The sequence below is a fragment of the Cyanistes caeruleus genome, chromosome 10 (genome assembly GCF_971803275.1).
Source record: "Cyanistes caeruleus chromosome 10, bCyaCae1.hap1.1, whole genome shotgun sequence".
Classification (NCBI taxonomy): domain Eukaryota; kingdom Metazoa; phylum Chordata; class Aves; order Passeriformes; family Paridae; genus Cyanistes; species Cyanistes caeruleus.
The window spans coordinates 6,161,736-6,185,751 of NC_141710.1; the positions used below are offsets into that span (position 1 = coordinate 6,161,736).

General features: G+C 49.9%; 3 protein-coding genes across 49 annotated transcripts in view; 2 read left to right on the forward strand and 1 right to left on the reverse strand.

Annotated features, from left to right (window-relative positions):
* GIGYF2 (GRB10 interacting GYF protein 2) overlaps nt 1-3,688 on the forward strand; it is a 73,018-nt gene extending 69,330 nt beyond the window's left edge. For all 33 annotated transcript variants that reach the window (XM_086844445.1, XM_086844446.1, XM_086844447.1 and 30 more), the window contains one exon: nt 1,910-3,688. In XM_086844445.1, coding sequence (XP_086700571.1) covers nt 1,910-1,977 — 68 coding nt within the window. In that variant the 3' untranslated portion in view covers nt 1,978-3,688. The remainder of the gene's footprint in view (nt 1-1,909) is intronic.
* A 59-nt stretch (nt 3,689-3,747) lies between these two features.
* Nucleotides 3,748-14,721, forward strand: SNORC (secondary ossification center associated regulator of chondrocyte maturation). Of its 4 annotated transcripts, none has more exons than XM_086844567.1 (4): nt 3,748-3,836; nt 5,792-5,936; nt 13,696-13,881; nt 14,582-14,721. In XM_086844567.1, exons 2-4 carry the CDS (start codon nt 5,843-5,845, stop codon nt 14,689-14,691), a joined length of 390 nt encoding a protein of 129 aa, XP_086700693.1. In that variant the 5' UTR covers nt 3,748-3,836; nt 5,792-5,842; the 3' UTR covers nt 14,692-14,721. The 4 variants fall into 4 exon arrangements, with proteins under 4 accessions (XP_086700693.1, XP_023789159.2, XP_023789161.2 ...); XM_023933391.2 differs by lacking the exon at nt 3,748-3,836 and adding an exon at nt 3,896-5,257; XM_023933393.2 differs by lacking the exon at nt 3,748-3,836 and adding an exon at nt 3,896-5,257 and having other exon boundaries at nt 13,699-13,881.
* Nucleotides 14,722-15,148: 427 nt separating this feature from the next.
* NGEF (neuronal guanine nucleotide exchange factor) overlaps nt 15,149-24,016 on the reverse strand; it is a 48,147-nt gene continuing 39,279 nt past the window's right edge. For all 12 annotated transcript variants that reach the window (XM_086844492.1, XM_086844493.1, XM_086844495.1 and 9 more), the window contains 5 exons: nt 22,471-22,634; nt 21,279-21,434; nt 18,786-18,865; nt 18,220-18,324; nt 15,149-17,738 (listed from right to left, as the gene is read on the reverse strand). In XM_086844492.1, coding sequence (XP_086700618.1) covers nt 17,566-17,738; nt 18,220-18,324; nt 18,786-18,865; nt 21,279-21,434; nt 22,471-22,634 — 678 coding nt within the window. In that variant the 3' untranslated portion in view covers nt 15,149-17,565. The remainder of the gene's footprint in view (nt 17,739-18,219; nt 18,325-18,785; nt 18,866-21,278; nt 21,435-22,470; nt 22,635-24,016) is intronic.

A 24,016-nucleotide genomic window follows, 5' to 3' on the forward strand; every position in this document is an offset into this window, starting at 1 on the left:
ATGAAAAACTTTTGTCAAACTTTCCCTTACGTAATGGCCTCTTCGATACCTGGGTTATTACCTGGAAACCTCTGAGTAGTTCAGGGATGTCAGTTAAATTCCCTTTCCTCTTTTGAGCTGACTTATGGCTAATTTATTGCTTTAATGCTGATTCATTCTTTGAAGAAAAACATTTTTTCCTTTCTTTTTTGAGGAGCAGCTTTCTGAGGTTGCCTTGGCCTTGCCAAATTTTTCCAGGAGCTAACCACTACCCTAGTCAGAAAAGACAGCAAAGTTTGAAGTGATCACAGATTTTCAGCTGGAGACTGTGGAGATGATGACATCATTAGTAGTCCTTTATTTATTTATTATGTTCTGTGTCTTGATTTTTACATGCGGCTAGTTTTAACCATCCCCTGTAGCACTGATGGAATGGAAAAGTTTCTTTGAAGTAGCTTTTAAGGTACAAGACCATTGTGTGAGTGCATGGACACTGTGGGGTGACAGGTCACTGTTGTGTTCATGTGGAATAAATGTGTCTGGGTTTGTGCCCTGTGTGACAGAGAGGAAACCAGGGCACTGCACTGGGCCAGGCTTTGTTGTGCTGCTTCTGCTGAGCCCAGTTGCTGTAGAGCAGATAGATATTGTCCACCTGAAGTCACTGCTTTTTTAAGGCACTAGCAGAGCCCTGCCTTTGGTTTTTGTCTGTCTGCTATTTTTGGTCTCACCAAAGGCAATACTTCAACTACATCAGTGACTTCTGCACTGGTGTGTATGGAACTTCTCAGTGGAATCCTGACTTATGCCACCCCAAGGTGCCCATCCACTGAGTCTGATCTGGGTACTCAGTTGAATATATTAACAAACCAACTGGTGTAATGTGAAGAAGAAATCACTAAATACAACTTACAAGTTCCAACTGTAAAGGAAGTAGCCCATGCAGCTTTTTATAACATATACACTTGCTCTTTTACAAAATAATTTCAGATGCTTTTAGGCCACACTGCCACATGAGGGAGCCAGAACAATTTTCTTATGCCTACAGAGCATTTCTTATCCCTAGAAGTGTGAGGCAGTTGGTTGTGTAGCACAGAGCAAACCAATGTAGCACTCCCAAGACACTGAAGTGTCAACTTTGTGTTTAGTAGCCTTACACAGGGAAACTCTCCCTGTTCTTATACTCCATATGGGGTTCATGGCGCTCTGAAAAGGGGATTTCAGTAGGAAAGCTGCATTTGATTTATTTGATTTGTTTCGCTCTCTCACACTTTTCTCATGTGCATCATATCCTCAGCACATATAGCTAAAAAGTTGGGTAGAAGTTTGGGTGCATCTCTAGCCACCTACATGGCCCTGGGTAACTTTGTACGTTTTCATGTTGTACTCCTGAGATGGAAGTTTGTAAAAAAAGCATGGAAATAGATGTAATTTGTACTAGATTTCATAGGTACATGCAGTGAGGCTTTAAAGGGTGAAATTGCTCACAACTCCTGAAGCATGAGAACATGATTCCACATATGGATTCCAAGTTCTCAGAATGCCCATTTCTGCTTCTCACACCATGTAAATATGGTGCTGACAGCCACTTCCAAGAGCCAGTTGACTTAAGCATGCGAGATGTTACGGAGCCACGTTACCACCATGCATAGATGTGTCTCCTACTGACTCTGCAGGTGACATTTTTTAAATGGAACTTGAAAACAGTCTTCTGATCTGCTTTTAAACACTAAGTGATGCATGTCTAAATATACAGTTGATTATCTTCAGTTTATTCAGGAAAAAATCAGTTTGTGTGACTGCATCTGTAGCCTTCCTGAGCTACCCCTAGATTCTTACTTTCTCTTACATGTGGTACTGCGCATAACTGATGTTTTGTATCAAGTACACTTTGCCACAGCCAGATTTTTAACCAGTCCTTCTTGGTTCACAGGGTTTTCGGTGAATGCTTCATCAGAGCGGCTCAATATGGGAGAAATAGAGACTTTGGAAGACTACTGAGCATGTGCAAATCAACTGGCTTTTCCTGCATCTGTTAACCATGGATTCTCCGTTTGGACATCGTACTCTCCACCTTGTGTTGTTCTTTGCCTCGCAGTGAATCACAGGATCAATCATCTCAGGCTGCTTCCTCTGGCCCCAGCAAACCCTTTCTGCCCAGGACTGCACAGGCGTTGTTCCTACTGTCAGCCCACTCAAGTGGACTTGGTTCAGAGTCCCGGGAGGGTGGGAGTTAGGCTTTGTTTCCCAACAAGGCTGAATTGGGCAGCAAGCTTTCACTGTGCTGTGATTCATTCTGCTGACATACCTGGAAAAAAAATCAATTGGGATTCTGCAAAGCATTGCTTCCTTCTCCTGGTTACTCTTACCACATCCAACATGTGCAGTCATATGGAGAGAGAGAGAGAGAGAGATTGAGAGAGAGTTTGTGGTTAACAGATGTTGGTCAAAACCAAAATGCCACACAGATACTGACTTGGCTGCTCCATCAGGGCAAGAGGTGCTCTCCTGGCCAGGAGCTGCATTCATAAGCTACCCTTAGAAACTGGCAACAGGAGAGGGGCGGTAGCGGGCACAGATTAGCTTGGGTTGGTTTGAAGTTGCACACCCCCTGCCAGCCCTTCTCAGCACATAATTTTTGGAGGGAAAGTTCGAGTCTGTCTTCTTAGGTGGTGATGCTGAAGCTGGTGGAGTTCCTGTCATCGGCATTCTCCAGCCTTCCTGGACAAGTGGGGACTTCTGCTCTGGAAAAAGGGGGGTGGCATCTCTTCTTTCAGGCTGAATTTACCCCTTAAGTGCTACCTTCAGAGGGTTAGGACCAGTTTATTTTGAGCTCTTTTCCTGCAAATTTGTCTCGTTTAAGAGACAGTGGGATCTTTACAGTGTGGATCTGTAGTCTCTGGAGAGGGTGGACCCTGGCTTTCAGAGACGTGCCAGCAGCCTCAGCTGGTTGTCACTTGAAGCAGTGCTTAGGTATCAAGCAGAGATGCCCTTTCGTCATGGAGAGAGACACTGGAGGACGAAGCTTTGTGCAATGATGGCCCTGCTTATCTTCTACACCTTAAAAGTACTTCATGCACCTTCACTGGGATCCATAACCTCTAAGTGTTTATGGAGTCATAACCTTCCTCTCTCACCAAAAGATTAACACCACCTTCCCTGCTCCACGTAACCACCCACCCCCACACACACACCACAAACGACAGAGAAGGAAAACTGCCAAATGCACTTAGTTTGAACCCCCCTGGTCCCATCTCCCGTCCCCAGAGGGGTGTAACCTGCGAAGGGAGATATGCTGCAGTTTTGGTGGAGTTGTATAAAGGTGTCTGTTATTCTGTCATCACTGCCTAAAGAAAACAGTTTGAGTTGCTCAAGAGCAGTTTGGCTTTGGATTTTATTTTGTTTGGTTTATTCATTTTTTGGGGTCACCTTCCCCTCCTCCTCCTCTCTCTTCCCCCGTCCCCAAACATGTACAGTAACTATACAGAGACTGCTGCAGACTTGTATATAGTTTTTGGATCCAATAGCATGGAGAGACTTGGAACTGTTGCAAATCTGGTCTCCCTGTCTCCTTTGCTTTGTAAATTCATAAAAGGGGGAAGAGGGGTAGTTAAAATGTTTACAAAACTTTAAACTCCCTCTGAACTTTTGCCAGTGTGGGGGGGGAAAAAAGAGAGAAATAAAACCTGGTTGTATTATATCTGAGAGAAAACTTTCTGCTTGCTTTTGTCAAAGCTGAGTATTGAGATAATTCCTGGTGCTAAAACTCACCTAAACTTGACTTGCATCAGTTTTCATCAAGAAACAACAAGCAAATACACATGATGTGGAACAGCAGCTGCTGCTTTATTTCTTCCCTGGTGAGGAATACTGGTTGGTTTTTCTACTTGATAATTTTAGAGTTCAAATAAACACCAGTAAGTTGATATTGGAAATTTCTAACAAGAAAGCTTTAATTTTCCTCCACTGTATGTAGAGAAACGTGTGCATTCATGCTGGTGCTGTTTATGCAGGGGAGATCAAGCCATGGCTGGTTTGCTCTTAACACAAACACTTGGCCACAGAGCCTCCTTTGCCAGTCTGTGCCCACCCCATGCACTTCAGTGCACTGCCCTAAATAAGAGGTTTTATTTCTCCCCTCAGCCTGAAGTCCACAGGGATACCTTGTAGGTTTCTCTTTTTAGAGTTATTTTCCTTTTTTTCTACTTGTTTTTGTGTGGAAAATCCCAGTAAAGGTAATGGTAAATGTCCTGCCATTCACATGACCATGGAAAATAATTATGCTGAGGCCTAACTTACACAGTAGCCTTGCACAATGTCTGATGTATGAGAGAACAGTTTGTGTTTAGGCTGATAACCTGACTTTGTTTTAATATCTTCTCTTTTTAGCATATAAGGTGTGTGGTTCATAAGTGCTTTCTGTTTTTTTACTGGTATGATCTAATTTCTACAAGCTAATTTTGGACTGCTCTACACTATGTTACAAGTAACAAAAGCCTGTTAGTTTGGAGCTCTGCTGGGAAGCAGGAAAGGAACAGCTCTTCTATTGCTAAATGAAAATGCAGAAACGCAAGCAGGGAAAATGTATGATAATTTGTCAGACCTTGAGGACTTCACTTGGCTCCTGAGAATTTGTAGATAATGGCTCAGTGGGGAAGAAATACTGTTCTTAATGCTGAAATACTCTGGTTTCTGTGTTTAGTACTAAGGTAAGGTGGTGGCATGTACAGATTGTGTGCCCAGGTGATTGCCTTGTCACCTCCTGTGACAAACAGAGCACTTTTTCTGTAGCAAGTCATTTGGATCAGTAGGGATGGGGAGAATAGGGACTCCAAGAAACAAAGCGATCGCTGCAGAAAAATCTGAATCTGAAATTTAAGACAAAACTACTTGTGTCATACTTTCAGAGCATAAAGAACTGACATTGGAGGTGTTTATGTATTCATTACATGATGGGAAACCATAAAGTATTCATCATCATATCAGCTCCAGAACACTAATGAAATTTCTTCTGTGACAATCAGCTGGAGTGTTCCCCTTTTTATACACCTTTCCCCATTCTTTGTTGCTGCAAATATGATTTGAAACAAACCTGGGTTTTCCATGTTGTGAACTGCCGTGAGCCCCCGACGCAGGCAGGGACAGAGTGGCAGAGGCTGGTGGGAGGAGGTGGTGCCTGAGCAGTTGGGATTTGAGGAGGATGCCATTGCCTGCCAAAGGCAACTCTCCTGGAGCACTTGACAGCAGTTCTGAGACCACCCATGGCTCCCAGGCTAGCTCTGTAAGTATTCCACCAAGGAACAAGGATGCCATGGAGCTGCTCTGGCTCCATGTCAGAGCATTTTAGCCTCGGAAGATTGAGGCCCTTGTTCTTTGCTCTCCCCACCCTGCACAGTGAGGGAGAGCAGAGCCCTCGAATGGGCTGCTTGGTCTTAGGCTGAGCTGCCCCAATGGCTCCTGTGTTGTTTCCTGTGCTTTGGGATGGCCTGCCTGAGGGAAGGCATTCCAGGAGCATCTTCATGGCCTCTGGGGAGGGCTCACCAACAGCTGCTCATGTGTGCAGTGGCCTGGCAGGGTCCTGATGGCTCTGCTTCGCTGCCTATGGGGTTTTAGGCACAAGTTTGGGAGGGTGGAGCTGCCTTTGGGAGGAGGTGTGCTCCTGGAGCCAGAGCAAGGGAGGCTCTGCTGGGCTTTGCACTCTCTGCACGGTTGCTTTAGCAAACTTTTTTCTCTTTTTTTTTCTCTTTTTTTTTTCTTTTTTTTTTTTCTTTTTTTTTCTTTTTTACCTGATTGAACAAATTTTTTATTATAACAGTGAAATTTCTGAGTTGTTTTGTGCTTTGAAGAGTTTTAAGGATTCCTGCTGATGCTTTTCCTGAGGGAAGCCATGCCCTACCACAGAGTCCTTCACCTGATCCTGCTAATGCTGTGCAGCATCCTGGTCCCTGCTGTGCTGGCAGGTAAGGAGCTTTGTTTGCATTTAAAGACCAAAAGCTTGGGATATCCTTTACTACACTGTCCCTTTCTCTTCTCCCTTTCCTGAAAACATAACTAAATATGTATTGAATTGTAATTGATTAAGGGAAACTAGCTTTGTTTGCTGCTGGTGAGCAGGAATGTATTTTCAGTGGAGAAAATCCTTTAACTTTTCCTAAGAACGGCAGTAGTACCTATGTGAGCATTGGTGGGTGGGGGTCAGTGGATGCATCAATCATCAGGAGATGGAAAACCTCTCAGCAGCTGATGGGACAGGCTGTCCCTCAGCTTTTAATGGCAGGAAGAAATTGGAGTTATAGAAACATTTTTCTTTGGCTAAAGCCTCTGTCAATTCCTGCTTCCTTCTGTGCTCTTGATTACAGCAGAGCACAGCAGCTGCTTTAGGCAGAGCTAGGGAAGTGTGTGAAAACCTCAGCCCAAAGCCAAGCTGTGCATCTTTCCAGAGTTGCTTTGGACCTGGGGCACCAGGGCAGTGCAGGGAAGGTGCCTGGCTCTGCACTCAGTGAAGAGATGGACAGAAGAATGGGAGAGATGCCTGTTGAGTAAGGCACTGTTTTTCTGGGGATTCTTATGAATTTCAATTTTATCTGCTACTGCCTTCAGCAGAGTTGTGCTGGCTGCAGGGAGCTGTGGGCACAGGCAGCTTCAAAAGCTGCAGTTCTGAGGTGGGTTTTACAGCTGGGGAAAAACTGATTTCCATACCCACTGCACTGATGGGCTCCGAGTGTACAGGTGGAAACTCTACTGGGGAATTGCTTCCCCCAAAGCCTTTCCTGCAGTGGAGGCAAGACTGAAGAGATGGTTGGGACCAAGATAACAGGCACAGCCTTTGTTTTCCTAAATTCCTGTCCTGCCTTCCAAGACCAGGAGTAACATTGTTTTGCAGTTCTCTCCAAGTTTCTTCTGAGCATCTTGCCTCTTCTCAGGGAGATCCTGGCCAGCTGTCTAGGAAATCAAATTATGGAATTATTTTTAAAGGAGCTTTCATATGGGTAGGGGACTTCACTGCAGTGCCTGGCTGGAACATCTGTGGGTGGAAGAATAGAATTAGTGCAGCTGGTATCTTCTGGGACACCTTTGTGCTGGGAAATCTTTAGCTAAGATATGAGCACTAAAAAATAGATACTTTCCTTCTTAAACCGTGAGCTTTTTTTTTTCATACAGTGTAACATTAATCACTTCAGCACAGTTTCAGTTTGTGTCTCGCTCTTGCTTTCAGCAGCACTGGCCATGCTCTTTCCCCATACCAGGTAAGGTCTTTTCTTAATCATTAGCTAATCATTAGTATTTCACTCTGCAGCAAGTGATTGATTTCAAGTGAGAATTCAATCTGCTTCCTCTCCAAGCTGGGATCTCTTCTGTGCTGTTTTAAATTTCCAGTATTTGGTGCGTTTGCTCTGCCCCCCCCGCTTCTTGCCAGCTTTTTGATGTGCTTGCTCTGGCATTACAGCTATGGTTTGTGCCTGGTGCTGCCATCCTGTGCCACTTCTCCCAAGTTTCCTTGATCCAGTTACTGGATGAGTCGTGGTCACGCAGTGAGGCTTGAAGGGCTTTGTTACCAGGGAGTGTGACATCCAGATCTTGGGGTGTAGGAGGGATTCTGTGCTTTCTCTGCAGTGTTTCAGAGACTGAAGGCCTCTAACAGGTTGTTCCCTGCTCCCTCAGAGAGGACATGAGGGAACCAGCCTGGACAGTAAGCCATCCCAGAAGCAGAATGAGTCTCTGCTGCATTAGACATGGAGAGTTCCTGCCCCCAGTACAGGTGCTTTGAGTAACAGTGGAAATTTTTCTCTTTTACTCCATTAGGAAAGGAAATTTCAGGCCTGGTGCAGACAAAGAGGGGAAGGGCACACAGACAGCCCTCTGGTCTCAGCACATACACACACAGCTCTGCCTTTCTGTAAACAAGTTTACTTAGCATCCATCAGAACCACAGCTCTGCAGTTGCTGCACACAGGAGCTCCTGGCCTTGCCCGCCACAGGCTGCCCTTTGTGCTGCTGCTGAAGGCCTCCTTTCAGCCCTGCCCTGGCCCTGTGCCTGCCATGGCCACCTGGGGCTGGACAGCCCCTTGCTGGCCTCAGAGTTCACCAGCCCCTGCCCTTTCATCTCAGCACCTCTGACTCTCCCCAGCAGAGCCCTCCAGAGTAAGCAGGAGTGGCTCTGCCTGGGGGAGGGCTGCAGCTGGTGCTGGTCATGCAGACCCCATGCCCATGATGAGTCTCCTCTCCCTTTTGGTTGCTTGCCCAGCTGGTCTGAGTTCCTGGACAGCATGGTCAGGGCTCTGCAAACTGTTGAAAGTGTGAACTTCTCCTGTTTACTGAGCTCTTTCCAAGGTCACATTTGTCAAAGGTGGGGAAGCAACCAAGCACATCATTAACCCTTTTTGTCCCCATCAGCTGGGTGCAACAGGAACCGGCCAGCTTAAGGATCTGTGGCAAATTTAAGCCTTCTCCTCTTCTTCTTTCTCCAAACCCAAGTGGCATGTAGGTGTAGAGCACAGGAGGATAAAGAGCTGATTTTTATTTTTTTCCCTATCAGCAAACCTAGTTTCAACTCCTATAATGGATTCAGAGCTTCAAAGGAAGTAACTAAGGAAGTTAGTACAAGCCTTTGCAAGGTGCTGGCTTCTGAATTGTGTATATTTGGTATTTGAGCTCACATATGGGCTCATGAGCCTGTTTTGAATAATGTGGAAATCTCTTTTACTGCAGTAGCACACCAGAATGAGTCTGGGGGGGAAAAAGCAACAGAGCACACACACTAATGGAAAAGACACAGGAAAACACCTTGACCAGGGACATCTTTCTGTAGCAGCTTGTGTGTTTGTTTTCAACTGCAGGGAAATAGGAGATTTTTAGGAAGTTTTTTAAAGCTTAAGTACTAGAACGTGGATAGTGGTAAATAGGTTTTGTTTGGCAAATTTCAGGAAAAGATGTCATTGTTCCAGCAGATCTGTCCAGACTTAAACCAGGACTTTGTAAGCCATTACTCAGCCTTGCTCTGCTCCGATGCTCCTTATGAATTTCTAATGCTGGTATTGACTCCTGAATAAGGAGCTAGGTTGGAGGCGGTGGATGATGAGGTGCTGCAGTCAGCTTGTGTGAAGAAGACTACTGGCCAGTGGCAAGTAACCTCCAGGGGCAATGATGTGACGTGGCCATACCTGCCTCCCTTAAGGTCTTACAGGTGGCCTGTGGGGAGGGTCTGGTTGGCTTCCCCCAGGGCTGTCACTTGTAGACACTCTTCCAGTCACTAAGTACCTGGGGTACTGGCTACCATGTCACTGTGCTGGCAGCTCACCCCACCCTCTTTCTGAGCATGGAAATAGCAGTTTTGCAAAGTTGCCTTTGCCATCATCCCCAGTAGGTCTTTCTACAGCCCGTGTGTCTGGAGTTCCACTGGCCCCTGCATCACTTGGAAAGCTCATCATGTATTTCCTTATGGTAACTGATATTTTCTTCCCATTTCCTCACCTCAGTTATAACTAACCTGTGCTAGGGAGAGGGAGAAGACAGTGCAGCAAAGAGATTTCCCTAAAATGAGACAATTTGTAGTGTTAACATGTGGGAAGGAAGAACTGCCATCATCCACCTGTCCTTCTGCAAAACATTCTAATAATTTTAGTCCATTTTGTCCAGTTCTATCTCCAGTAAAACTCCAATAAGATTATTGCATGTTGTTCTCCTTGGTGTTCTCCAACTTCCTTATGAAAAGGCTTTTACTGTTAGTCTGAAAGCAACAGTTGCCCTCAGCTTGTGCTTCAGTGCTGAGACAGAGCTAATGCTGGGGAAGAGCTCATTAGTGCCAGAGCCTGGAGGTTTCCCTCCCTCCGGAACAGCTTGCACTGAGGTACGGAGCCTTGGCAGTGGTGGGTCACTCGTGTGCCTCAGCAGCCTGGCAGCCCCTCCATGTGCCCCTGGCTGCCCCTGCCAAGTCCCTGCAGGGCAAACAAACCATGTGAGTGCACCACGGGAGTTTTCTAGAGGTACAACTGGTCCTGTGACTGATGGCAGCACAGCTAATGCATGGCTTTCTCCCAGATGTTAAACACCTAGTCTTGTGATGGATGATGTGTTTCTTGCTAGTTCTTTATTTCTACAAAGTTCTTGGGTGAACAGGAAAGCCATGCACTACCTTACCTTCAGTAATTAGTTTCCAGCTCTTGGTTGCACTCCCTCCCTGGAGATGGCAGCATGTTTGGGTGTTCTTACAAGTTGAAAATTCTGTTTCTTGCCCCATGGCCATGGAGCTTCCCTTCAACCTGCCCTTTCCTTGGGAAAGGCTGCTGCCAGGTCCAGAGCTGTCACTGAGGCGTTTGTTGAGGTTCACAGGCCATGTCCTCCTTGTCACAGTCAGAATGATGGCGATGGTGTGGGCAGGAAGGCCTGGCCACTCTGGTGCTGTTCTCTCTGTAAATCATGTTTAGATTCTGATATCCTGCTCATGCATAGAGAAACTCAGCCTGTGAGGAGCAGGACTTATGGTGGTCACACAAAACATCAGTAGCAGAGCAGAGAACTGAACCTCCTGAACTGGGTCCCCTGCCTGTACCTAGAATCTCTCCAGATTCTATCTAACAGGTGGTTGGAAAAGGCCTTTGTGTCTCACTTTGAGACATGAGACTTTACTGATAGTGTGCATGTGTTGGGGTTTGGTACCTGACCCAAACCCTGTCCTTCCCATCACTAGCTTTTACCAAGGGACTGAAATGGAATTGTGGCATTTGATGTGGGTCCATTAGAGATCTGACACTCATTGGGACTGTCAAAGAAGCAGGTGGGAAACCTCTGCTTGTTAAAGAAACCTGCTGGATGGGTGCTTGGGTTTCTCAGCCAGCAGAGCGGAGGCATGTGAGGACATGAGCTGTTAGGTTAGGAGGGAAAATCAAAAGAGAAACGTGGAGAGAACAGTGCTGGTTGTGAGCAGATGTTCTCCCAAGCTGCAGCAACAGGCTCTGGAGGAACTTGCCTCTCATTTTGTGTTCCCCCACCTGTGTGCCAATGGCAGGGCCCTTGTCACCTGCAGCAGCAGCATTGAGGGGCAGGAGCTGAGAAGGGGACCAGCATCAAGCCCTGGCTCCCGGGGAGGCTCAGCTGCAGGTACTTCATGCAATGTGTGTGCAGAAATCTGCTGCTGCCTCTGAGCTCACAAGTGTTCCTGAGGCATCAGACCTAACTGAAAGAGGTTGTGTTTCCCTGGGTTGAAGTGCTGGTAGGGTAAAACCGCAAGAACTCAGGACAGCAAATGCATGTTAAGCACATTCTGCCCTTTCTGTGTGGGCAAAATGAAAGTGTGTGTTGGTCTGATGAGGGGAATTAACAAAATACATGTCCAGCAGCCATCCAAGTTTTTAAAAATCATGGAGATCATAAACAAATTAGACTGTTTCTTCTGTATTTGGCTATCAAAAATAAGCTCTGTGCCCTGCTTTAAGAGAGCTGCCAGAAATTTTTTCAGCAGCTAGAAGCACTGAGAACAGGAGAGACTTTCTGGCACCTCTGGGTCTGGTGGCACCTGCTGTTGGAAGACAGTGCTCCCTCCTCATCCCTTTGAGAGCAGGGACTGGGAAGGCCCAGCCCAGGTCATACAGTCTCCTTGGATGGTGCCTGCATCTGTTACAGATCATCTGAACTAACACCAGTCCCTGGTCGCACACAAGGCAAATGCACAGCTCTGGAGAAAAAAAAAACATTCTTGGGAAAGGAAGCAAGACTTTCTTCCCAGCACTGTGTTCCTCTGCCAGATGGGTTCAGTGGCAGTGTTGGTTCTGGTCCTGGGGGTGTTGACAGAGTCAGGAAGGTCACAGCTGGAGTGTGGCTCTTCTGTATGGAGTTTCTCCCTTAAAAAAGCAGCCTGGAGCTGGGGCTTCCAAAGCATTCTGTATGTTTGGTCTGTTCCTAAACCAACAGCTTCCCCATGCCACTGTTGCCAGCTAAATAGCTCAGCTCTGCTTGGTTCTCTCCTGCATTAATGACATGAATTCTGTATTTCCTCCTGTTCCATTCTCTGGCAGTGAAACCACAGGATTTAAAGTAGAGAGGTCCACTGGAAATGGCACTTTTTGGAAGAGCCATGGGATGGGATATGAGTCTTCAGCTCTGCTGGTTGGTTTTGCAGCACAAGATGGGAAGGGCCCTGCAAAGACTTGGGTGTTTCTGGGGAGCTCTTGTGGAACACAAATCTGTGTGCTTGTACAGGGGAGCCAAGATGCCACATCTGCTGCAGAGACCATGGATGTACTAAGTGTGTGAGGACAGCATGTTCTCTGCTACACCCAGCTTTGACTGGGTTCCTGCCTGGGTCTAACTTGCACAGGTTGCGTGCTGGGGACTTAAACTTGTCTCTGTCAATGCTCATTGGGCTAGGATTAAACCTGGTAGCTGTCTCGCTGGATACCTTGTAGCTTTTCCACCTGTAGAAAGAGCTTTCCAAACTAGTCTAGAACTTTGCTGTGTTCCCAAGATTGTGGGCAGCCTGGAATAGCTCTGGGGATGGTGGGAGCTACACTTCAATGCAAGCCCTGCAGTAAGTTCTCAGCAGGTTTGTACTGGCAGGAAAGGTGTGTTGGCCCTCCTCTTCCAGGGAGGGATCTGAAGGGAGAACAAAGTGTGGTGCAGCCCATTAATGAGGACTCTTTGCTGTCCTCCCACAGTGCCTTCTGTCTACAGGAGACAAGGAGGGCTCCAGGCAATTAAAGCTGGGGCTGGCACTGCCAAAATGTGCTGTTGCCATCTCTCTTCCTGGGCTATAGAGAGCCTGGGACAAATCTTGAGTGCCCCTGGTACACCAAGGTTCACACACCAGAGTTGGGGTGCCTGGGGCACCTCTGTGCCTTGCCCCAGGGAACTTGTGTGCTTGCTCCAGCTTTTGACTCCCTATTTCCCAGTCCTGACAACCATTGTGTCAGTTCAGGTGGGCCCTGGCAGTGAATGTTGTTCATTTTTCTCCCTCCTGCTTTTTTCCCCATCCCAGTGCAACATTCCCAGTGGTTTAGCAGGGAGCTGTGGAATGTCTCCTGCTCCTGCCAGAGCCCACCTGAACAAGGCTGGGCATTGACAGGGAGTGCTTGGTGAGCCACACACAGGGAGGGCTCTCTGGCTTGGTCTCTGACCCACGGCAGGAAGGAATAACAGGAGACGAGTGGTAATGTTAAACAGAACCCAGCCGGGCTTTCATCTCCCCAGTATGGCGGGGGTGCAGCAGGGGGGAGTCGAGGCTCTGGGGTCCTGTCTGGGGGAGCCATGTCCTGTGCTGTGACAGCACCTCCAGCATCGTGCACTGCAGGGGCTGGTGGTGCAGGACAAAAGAACCCTGAGATGCTGTGAATTTGGCCAGCACAGGTGGCCTGGTGGCCTCTGCCTGTTGGCAGTGTGACAGCCCTTCCTAGCCCAGTCCCAAGGGCATCCATGAGCAAACCAGCTGTGGATGTTCATGTGGGGCCTGTTTGTGCATGAGCAGAGGTTGCAGGGTGTCAGGACATTGTGTTGTCTCGTGTGTGCTGTGTATATGCTAGGTTGCCACAGAAGCATTGCCTTTTGCTGCTCTGGGTATGGCTGTTCAGCAGAGGTGTCCCTCAGAGGAGGCCTCTGCCATACCGGGATTCTCAGCCTGCAGGTCACCCTTGATGCACCTCAGAGGCACCAGGCAGGCACCTGGGGACCTGTGGTTATCACTATTAGCCTGACCAGGCCCCCCGTGCCTGTGGGGTGCTTGTCTTCCAGCAGAGTACCCGCAGGACCCGGTTCCCACCCTCTGGAACGAGCCACCCGAGCTGCCCTCCGGAGCCGGTCCCTTCGACGCTGCCACCAACCCCGCCCGGCTGTCGGACGCCACTGCCTTCCCCCCGTACACCTCGGAGCTGGAGCCCGAGGACACCACCCAGCTGCACCGGCTGGACGCCGGGGACGGTGAGTGGCTGTGATAGGGACTGACCGCGGCTGGCTCCCGCAGCAGCCTGGGATGGCCTCACGGTGGATTTGCTCCCTGTGGGCCTGTCTTCTCCCAGGAGAGGTTAAAGCCACACTGCTGGGGAGGGTTTTATTTGCCTGCTTGTGGAAACTTCCCTGTTGAAAAGCCTCTGCTGCAGAGCTCTTGCCAGTCCCAAGATGGCTCCAAGACACTTCTTCCTGCCCCATGACCTGTCATGGCAGGCACCTGCTCTGAAAACTGCCCTGAGTGCAGGTAGGGCTATCCAGTACAGAGCATGCAGGGAGCTCCCTGGACACAGGAAGCATGAGTGCCTTTCATGGCTCGGGGCTCCTGACTGACAGCAAGCACCAGCTGAGATGTGGTTCTGCCACAAGCAAAGCAACTCTCCTGGTGTGTTAGCAGGAAAGCTGGACACCACCGACCCACTTTGTGGCAGCAGTCCTTGTCACTGGGAGCTGGCTGAGATGGCGGTGGCTGGCTACAGCCCCCTGCCCAAAGGTGCACAGGACCACACCTGGGTTGTGTTAGGACATGGGACATGGCCAGTGCAGGGAGCTCCGTGACAGGAGTGTGGTCTGATACCTGGGGACATGCTGGATGAGGGGTGATCCTTGGAGCCCTTCCCATATGGGCTCCACAGCCTTTGCTGACCTCATGTCTTTTTCTCTGTTCCTGCAGGCTCGCTGGGGCCTGGAGCTATTGGTGCCATTGTCATCGCCTCCCTCCTGGGTACATCTGTGCTCGTGGCCTTGGTCATCATCACACTGAGAAAGTTCTCGGCCTCCTGAACTCAATAAAAGATTTTTCTGTTAACACAACTGGTCTGTCTCTAGCCATAAACTGCTCCTGAACTGTCTGCCTGGGGCCCTGGGGGGAATAGTGCCATGGATAACAGGAAAAGCACTGCAGGCCCTGTGCTGGGCAGCCAGGCTGCATCAAGTTCTCACTGCCCTTGGTTCGTGTGTGTGTTTATCTCCTGGTGATACAGACATGGCAGGGCCTGTCAACCCCATGCAGGAGGAACCTGTGGCAGTGTGTGGCTTTGAGCTGGGAGCTCAGAAGGGCCTTTCTGGGTCTAGTCTAGGTGATGGTAACAGTGTTGGGCATCTCCCTGCACAACTTTCCTAGGGAAGGGTTGTTCATGTGCAACCCCATTTTCACCCACTGCATTTGGGCCAGTTGCACAGGAGGGTACTGGGGAAGAGACAAGTGATCAGTCCAGGGGAGGAAGGAGACACACAAGTGTTTTGGCGCTGGCTTGCTCAGCTACATTTTATCACAGATAAACGAGACAACAAGAAGTTCCCCTCAGTTTGCTGAGGCAGCCTGGCAAGGGCTGTGGGGCTTCAGCCCATACTTGTGGGCCCCAGGCCTGGCCCTGTACAACACTGGAGACCACTGAGATGGAGGCGTGCAGGGCTGGGTCTGAGGAAATAACACTGGATGCCATTCAGCACTTGAAAATGGCACAGCCTGTGCCTGGGGTCTGGAGTCCTATGGAATTGCAATGGAGCAGGAGGGGCTGGAACAATCCCAGGGCTTGGTGGGGAGTGATGGAACAGAGCACAGCAGCACTGAGCCATTCTCCCTGGAGCAGTGCAGTGAGGAACTGGCATCCTAGCACTGGGGAACTGGTGAAACATCTGATGGGAGCATTTCTGTGCTGCGAGAAACATGCCAGGCAGGCACATGGGGCTGCAGGCCCTGTGCTGGACTGGGCTGGCTGCTGGGCTGCAAAGCTGGATGATGCGAGATGTAGCGGCTTCTCAGGTAATTTTAAGAAATTCCTAGAGCTGGAGCTCCTCTGGGGTTTGCACTAGTGAATTTGCGGCTGTTGCAAAGTTTGGATCCTGAGCTGGAAGTTTGGTTGTCTCAGAAAGCACACTGTGGAGTGCTGCTGGAGGGACCTGGCTTGGGGAGTCCTCATTAAATCTGCCCAATGCACCAGATTGGAGGCTGCAAGTCCTTCCTGGCCCAGCTCTGGGGCTGGGCAGTGACTGGGAATTACTGGCTAGTATAAACTTCCCACAGGTGGCCAAGGCAGCACAGTCCTGCTGGCTGTTGTCACATGCTTAATATGGTGGCACTAATCTGTGCCTGAGTGAAGAATGCCTTCTGTCCCCTTTCAGTGCTGTGGCTCCCACCACTTTGGTCCTGGGTGCTGGCTCTGGGCTGGCTGTCCCAGGGCTGTGGTTTCAGTAGGGACAGCCCTGGAATTCATCTCAGCTGTTTTGGGCCTCACACTGCACACTCCATGTGTCCAAAGAGCAGTTCTGCAGCCTTCCTTCCAAGCATCCTGCTTTCTCCCCACATTCCTGCTGGCATAGCTGTGCTCCTCCGTCCATGCCCATGGCTACTGCGTGGCTCCATCGGCAGCTGCTCTCTGTCCCCTTTCTGAGCACAACTGTGGCACGGCCAGAGCATACATCAGCACAGGCTACAATGCCTGGAAGACAATCCTTTGCTGTGTTACAGGAAGGTGCTAAATAATTGATTTTCCTCATGGATGCTGGGCCCAGCTTGAGGGCTGAGAGGCCCTCAGCCACGTGTGGGACTGTTGAACAAGGGGTGGCTGCCGTGGGTCTGTTCCCCAGGCTGCTCTCAGTGCTGTGCCTGGGGCTTCATGCGTTGATGAGCTGGCTCTGTTGGCCACAGGACTTGCATATTTACACGGAGGTGAGCCTGTACAGGGAGGCTGATGGGGGTGGGTTAAAAGCATGCAGGCAGTGGTTGTTGGGTCTCCCAGAGCACGCAGGACAGCAGCTCCCAGGTAAGGTCACTCACCTGCTGTGTGGCACCTGGGGCTGCTGGTGCTCCCGTAGCTCATGTGGTGTGTGAGATGGCCCTGGCACAGCCACCCCTGCTTTGGCCTTGGCAGCAGGGAGTAGCAAAGACCACAAGAGCACGATCAACCAGGAAAGACCATGATGCAGGGGTTCTGCAGTGGCCCTACAGAAGGAGGTGGGCTGTGGAAGAGGGGGCTGAGCCATGGTCCTGGGCCCAGATGTGCTTCGAGGTTGTCAGGCAGAGATGTGGGTCAGGGCTGTCAAGGCTGGGCTGCTGCTGGAGAAGAGCTGGGTGTGGAGCACTGGAGAGCATTTGACTGGAAGCAGATTGAGGTCTGCCTGTGGGAATGAGCCCAGCGGCTTCACAGCAGGACTAGGGTGGTGGAGGTCCTGGGGCTTATCCCAGCCTGTTGCCAATGGCTCTTGAGAGACCGTTGAGTCTACTTGCTTGACCTGTGAGATGCTGGGTTCAGAACACTCCAGACTTGGAAGGTAGCAATGAGCTTTTAGTGCTTAAACTGGGTGATATTAATTGCTCAGTGATGTTTGTGGCCATTGCCTTTCCCAAGCAGCCAGCACATGTGGCTCATCTGGCCAGCACCCAGTGGCCTCTGGGCAGTGTCTGTTGAGCTCATGCTCTTTGGGGCTGTACAGAACACTTGGAAAAGGGGTTATTTTACAGTTTAAAGCGCTGATCTCCAGGAAAGGACCAGTGCTGCCAGGGGGCCCAGGAACGACAGTCTGTTTGTTCATGGGTGTGTGTGCCTCGTCTGTACCAGGTCCCCCACAGTGTCCCACAGCTGCCACCTCCTCCCAGCAGGCAGCCTCTGTCTTCTGCCTCTCTGAGGCACTCCAGAAGCTTGGGGGTGCTGGTGGTCATTGGCGATTTCTGCTGCCCAGTTTCCTTCTCTGACTGTCATCTGACTTGTGCACCCGGAAACACTCCTTCAGGTTCTGGGCTCGGATTTTGGGGTTCAGGATCTCCTCCCCCATAGAACTGGGGAACCAGCCCCTCTCCTGGTCGTGAAGACGTTCCCCAAATATCCAGCCTGAGCACAGACAGAGACAGGCATAAGTGGGGAAGGACTGGCCCTTGCTCCTGCACTGGGACAGTTGTGCTGGAAAGAGCCATTCGAGCTGGCAGAGCTTTCTGGAAGCTACTCAGAGGCCTGTGCTGGAGCAGACCCAGGCTGAACATCAGGTCTGCTCACCTGAGCAGCATTGTGTGAGGACAACTGGCTCAAGGGATGTCAGCAGACACAGCAGGCACTGCTGCCACCAAGTGCCCTCTGCTGCCCCTATCTGGGGTGGCTGTGCTAGCTTAACCATGGCCCACAGCTGGTGCTGGGAGGCTGTGCCAATGTTGCCACAACTTAAGGAATTAGGAGAAGGCAATAACTTCCTTCTCTGGCTGTGATGCTGATGCCAGAGCCTCTCCCTGGCTGGAGGGAGAGACTCACAGCTGCCTGCCTGCAGCAAAGCCCATCCTTCCACAGGGACTCCCAGCCCATCCCCATCCCATCCCCATACCATCATCTGTCTTGTCCAGGATGTTGAGGACATCAGCCAGTTCTAAGGAGAGCTCATCAGGCTGCTGGGCCACGTACGGGTGGACACACTGGATCTGTGGGCAGTCTGCCAAGGAACAGGGTGAGAGTGAGAGGTGGATTGGGATGGAGCCCCTTGAAGAACAGCACAGCTTGGATGGCTGTAGCCCCATGAGCTCTGCACATGGTCCCTCTGATCTGTTAAGGGCCTCTGGGGAAGCCAGGGAGTGCCCCAACCACAGGTACCAAGGAAGCAACTCTTGGGAAGGGAGCCCAATGTCACCACCACAGTGCCAGCCATGAGCAGCCAGCCGTGAGCAGCCTGGATGGGAGGGAGAGTGCTGGTGCAGCCTAGACCAGGTTTGAGGGGTTGAGGTCAGGGCCAGGCCCAGATGTCAACCGAGCTCTGGGCTTGATAGTGGAAAAGGAGAGGAGCCCAGGGAGAGGGTTTAGCTTTGGCATAGGTCCCAGATATGTGGCTGCACTGAGATCAGGCAGAATAGGGTGCCCTGTGGTAGGGGTGAAAAGCTCCCATGCTGTGTCTCTTACCAACAAGTCTGGATGTAAATGAAACAAATTTGGTTCTCCGGTTTGGGGCCAGTGAAATCATCCAGCGCTTCATTTCACTCCTGGATAAGGGAGACAAACCAAGGCTGTGAACATGAAAGGGTTGTAGGGGCCCTAGTTCTTCTGCCCAGACAGTTCTGCACTTCATATTCCTCCTTCCAGACTTTTCCTGCCTGCCCCTCCAGGGTCCTGGGTTCAGTGGTGATGCTGAGCCCCACTGTTGCACACCCCAGTCGGGATGTCACACATGACACAGTGCTCTGGGCCCTGCTGCACAGCCCTGGCTGTCCTCCACAGGCAGCACAGTCCCTCTGCTAGCCTTGCTGCTGAGAGCCAGCAGCAAGATGGGGGGCCTGGTATTTTCTGAGAAGTAACAAGCAAAGGCAGCTCCTGGTTGGGCTGGTCAACAGGAGCAGTTTTTCCGTGAGATATGCAGTTACAGGAACCATTTATTCCCACAACTGCTGTGTAGGAAGCAGTTTAAAGGGAAGAACTGATTACTTCCCTTGCAGAAGAGCACTGCAGCACACCAAGGGTACCACTTACTTGGCAACAAGACCCATGTGAACAGCACACTGCAAAACCTGGACTTGCAGCTGGGAGGGTGAAGATTTCACAAATGCTGGAGAGTCCCAGGCCTGGATCCCCTCAGGTTCCCCTCAGCCCCACAAGGAAATGGGGCAGTTCACATGCTACTGCCTGGAAGACCAGATGTGCTTCTAGCTGCTAGAGAGCCAGATTCTTCTGCCTTCTCAGGTGGTTTTAAAGCCTGAGCTTGACACACATGAAAAGCCATGGGAGTGTCTTCAGGGAGGAGAGGGGCCTAAAAGAGGGATGTACAGGACAAGTGCTGGCAGGTTGATCTGTGGTGTTTGGAATACTTTATATTTCAGGTATGAAGAACAGTGCTAAGGACCAGTGGAAACACCTGCAGGTCACACCACATGAAGATGTGTGGTATGAGGGCCTTGTGCACAGAGGAGCTCTAGCATGTAGAGGTCAAACCCAGAGTCTTGCCGTGCTTGTGGCCCTGTCCACAGATCCTTGTGGAGCTCCATGGATCCACCCACAGTGCCCAGCTCCTCTCAGCCTGCAAGGAGCTCACCCACACTCCAGTTCTATCAGTGCATCCAGTTGTGTCCAAATAAAGTGTCAGCTCCTGGCAAAGCCCATCCAGGGCATGAGCTGCAAGCTGCCACTGAGCAGGTCATTGTTGCCTGATGCAAGAGCTGTAGCTCTGTTTGGCACCCATTTATCTCTTCTAACAGTTTAATTTTTCAGTCTGTGCCCAGTACTGCTTCCGTCATTCCTGTATCTCTGAAACAGCAACCTTCAGCAGATGATATGTCACATTTTAGTGCTCAAGACCTGCTGGCAAGCCATGTTCTGGATCACATACCTGCTGTAGCCACCTAGAAGATGGGACAGGCTGCAGAGCACGGACCTGCGACTGCATCCCCTGAGCTGAGCAAATCCTGGCCTGGTTTATCGTTTGCTGCACAGCCAAGCCTCACAGACGTCACACGTGCGCTTGCCCTGCATAGTGTGACTGACATCTCTATTTTCAGTGCAGCAGAGCTGCAGCCATATGTCTGGGGAGAAGGTACAGCTGCTCCCTGTACTGGGGGCTCGTTGTCCTGATGCTGCAGTGGTGGGGGGGTGTAGGGTGCAACCCTGGGGCTGGTGTTCATTTAGGAATATGGATGATGAACACCAGCCTACTGACAGCAGATAACATCAACTTGGGGACGTACATTGTCTCTAGGAGCTGTTTAGGTGGTGGCTAGAAAATATGGGCCTGGTAATGCTTGGGTCAGTGAGAAAGCCATGCCCTATGCTCCAAAACAATTGGGTCAGTGCTAGCACAGCTGGATCATTTGCTCAGCCTGAGCTTTTTGGAGCCTGAAGTGAAAAATCAGTGAGCCAGGAAACATGTATCCAGGGAGACAAGGAGGCCCTGAGTAGCAGAAGGGCTGCGCAAGTTTGGCACTGGCTGTGGAGACATGGAAGAAGCAACCTTTTCTCCCACCTTCACCCACAAGCAGAAGACACTTTGCCCCACAGGGCTGGTCAGGCATGGCCATGATCCTTGTGAGTCAGTGGAGCCATTGCAGTGTGTCAGTGTGTATCCTGCTTGGTCTTACTTTCTGAATATGCTGCAGGCTGAAAATCAGCTGGGGCAAGGCACCTGGGCTGATTTCTGACCTCTCTGTCCCAGAACAGGAACTGCCTGTCTGTCCACCATCCCCAGATGCCTCAAATACACCCTACCAGAGAGAAACCTGCCTAGGTGACCCGTGCCTTTCAGTAGCCTCAGGGTAGTTATGCTGGGCAGAGAGGTTGGTAGGGCCAGCTCAGCTGCAGCAGTGGGATCCCTCCCTGCCCATCCCTGGAAAGCCTGGACAGCTGGTGCCCATGAAGGCAGCATGTAGGGAGCAAGCACTGCTGAGTGCTGGCAGGGTGACTGGTACTCACTGGGATGATGCCTTCAGCATGTAGCTGGCCTCCCGGTCGTCTGCATTCTCTAGAAGCCTCAAGATGAAGACATTGGCCAAACTCTGCCCCTGATCTTCTAACTCCTCTACCCGAAGAAGCCCTCGGGGAGCAGAGTCAAACACTTGATACTTGTCCCTGGGAGAGGTTAGAGAGGAGATTAGGAAAAGCTGTGGTTATTGCAGGAGACTGACTTCAGCCACCCAGAGCTGTAGTGAGGACACAGACCAAGAGCTGCTGCATGGCAAGAGGAAAAAAGATGTCCTGCTGTGAGAAGAGATGAGCGTGTGGCTATGAAAACTCACTGCAAAGCAAGGAACTCTCTCCGTGCTCTGCCCTGGGCATCCCTCATGGCCTGGAATAAGCTGCTTGCTCCGTCTTGGCTCCTCACGTCCAAAACACAGATGGCGCTCCCTCAAAGGGGATTGTGAGGCTTAATTCATTCCTATTTATGAAGTGCCTCTGTGTTTTCTGGATACAAGTTGCCACAGAAGCAAAACATTTCCCAGTGTACAGACACTGTGGCGACATGTTCATTAGGAACACTGGATGGGCAAGATGCTCCCTACCAGTGGGTCTAATTCACACCACAAAGAGCGTGCTGTTCTCTGCTGCTATATTTCACCAGCATTTGCTTGCACAAGACACAGTCCTCAGCACAACAACATCCTCCTCCTCCTGAGGCAGGTTACACCGTGTCAAATAAACCACTGGCCTCAGACCGAAATTTATACCTCTCCCTGCTCATCTAACTTTCTAGTTGGCTTTTTTAAGAGTTTTAAATGACTAATCTGAGCTGTTCTTTAGGTAGCAAAAAGTCAAAAATCACTTCTTGACAGAAAGACAGGTCTCCAGGGTCAGCACACCAGCCAGTGTAACTCACTGCTACCCTGCAGGAACTGCTGGATGCATAGTCACCCTGCTGGCAGATCTGCCCTGGGATCTGTTTAACCCCTATTGGCCACAAATTTTCAGCTGGAGAGAGCTGTGCCATGCATGAAGAATCACCTGTGCTCAAAGGCAAGGTGGCTGCTGGAGGGAGATGTACATGTCAGGCCAGGATGCCCTCCCTGTGCCTGAGGGACAGGATGGGGTCACAGCATCACAGGCTGGGTAAACCTGGGGCAATAGAACTAATGAAGTATCCTGTGTACTACCTGAATTTTGCACTCACCCAGGAATTTGCCGGCAAATCACCAGCAGATCATTGAAAAGGAACAGGTAGATTTCTCTGAAGAGTTTTTTGGTGCGAAGCGTTCGTGATGTCTTTGGACCATTCATTTGCTGCAGTTCCCCCTGCTTCAGCAGCCAGCGGGAATGAGAGATGATGGGAACGGACTAGAAGGGAGGAAAAGATGGCAAAGTTCAGGAGAGCAGCAAAACCCCAAGGATTCAAGTGGTTATGATGCTGAAAGCATCAAGAGATGCAAAAGGAAAGGTGGCGAGCTCCCATCACCACAGCTTGCACTGCAGAGGCCGGAGCAGAGCTGCAAGGAGAGGGCAGTGTGCTGCCATCTACACAGCCCAGCACAGCATGACAGAAGTTGGACAGAGTACAGCAGGGGCCTGAGGATGGACTGACATTTAAGGATGGCAATGCTAGAGCACCAAATGCTGGAATAAAACAACAGCCTATGCCCTGATCTCTCTCTGAGAGATCACCTGGGCAGAACTTTCCTAAAAACTAATCCTAGTAAGACTGACTTTCAAAACCATGGATTTGGCCTTTTGGCTACAAAAAAACCCCAAGCAGGTTAAGCAGGTTTCCTCTGCTTGGGTCTGTCCCAGTCAGGAGGTGATACGGTCCATGCACCTACCACAGCACTTCTGCTGGAGTTTCAATACATCTTGTGCTAAAACCAAGAAGCCCAGAACAAAGCACATCATGTACTAAAAGAACACTACACTTCCAAATGACTGAAATATTGAAAAATACCTCTATAACTGTCACTCTTTCCACCTTCACTCCCAGTGCTCACCTAATGCATGGTGGCACAATCTTTCTTTTCAACTCCTTGCACTATTCTCCCCAGATGACCCCTACCTATGCCAGCTTCCAAGGCAGATCTTCTCCAGAGATCCAGCCCCTGTCTGTCATTACAGCCTCAGCTTTTCAGGAAGTGAAGGCAACTGTGTAGCTTCCCTAATCTACTACTGTCCTGGACTGCAGTCTAGCCCTGAGCACTTTACACACTGCTAAAGTGCTCTATAAAAATACATTTTTTTTGTTCTGGTTGTTCAGGGACATAAAAAGATTTATTGGAAGCTAAATATGATCCTTAAAGGTTGTGAGGCAGACAGACCTGAGAAGCCTCTCTATAGCATTCAAGAAAAGAACTGACAACTTTATACTCAGCACTGGAATTTCATGGTATATATCAACTGATATCTGATCAGATACCCCTGAGATCTGATCAGACACCCTAAATATTGATTTAGTAATTCCCTCAATGGAGCTGAAGCAGATCAGCAGCAGGTATTTAGAGACCATACACAATGCATAAGTACAGGAAAGAATTAAAATGGTGGGACAATCTTTGTTTGGGTATTTTTCAGTTTTAAAGTGCTTTGCTTTTTTTCATCTACCTTTAACATATTTTGTATGCAAAATAACAGCTGAAAGCTGACCTGTGTTTCAAAAAGAAGTAAGAGGGAAGAGCCAGACCTGAGTGCTGGAGCAGGAGCACAGTGCACAGGAGAGCTGATGCCAGCATGTCCCA

Excerpts from the sequence above, each read along its gene's own strand:
- SNORC (XM_086844567.1), top strand. The coding sequence starts at position 5,843 with ATGCTTTTCCTGAGGGAAGCCATGCCCTACCACAGAGTCCTTCACCTG. Across the intron at positions 5,937-13,695 it reads GGTCCCTGCTGTGCTGGCAG|CAGAGTACCCGCAGGACCCG; the intron begins GTAAGGAGCTTT and ends CTTGTCTTCCAG. Across the intron at positions 13,882-14,581 it reads CCGGCTGGACGCCGGGGACG|GCTCGCTGGGGCCTGGAGCT; the intron begins GTGAGTGGCTGT and ends CTGTTCCTGCAG.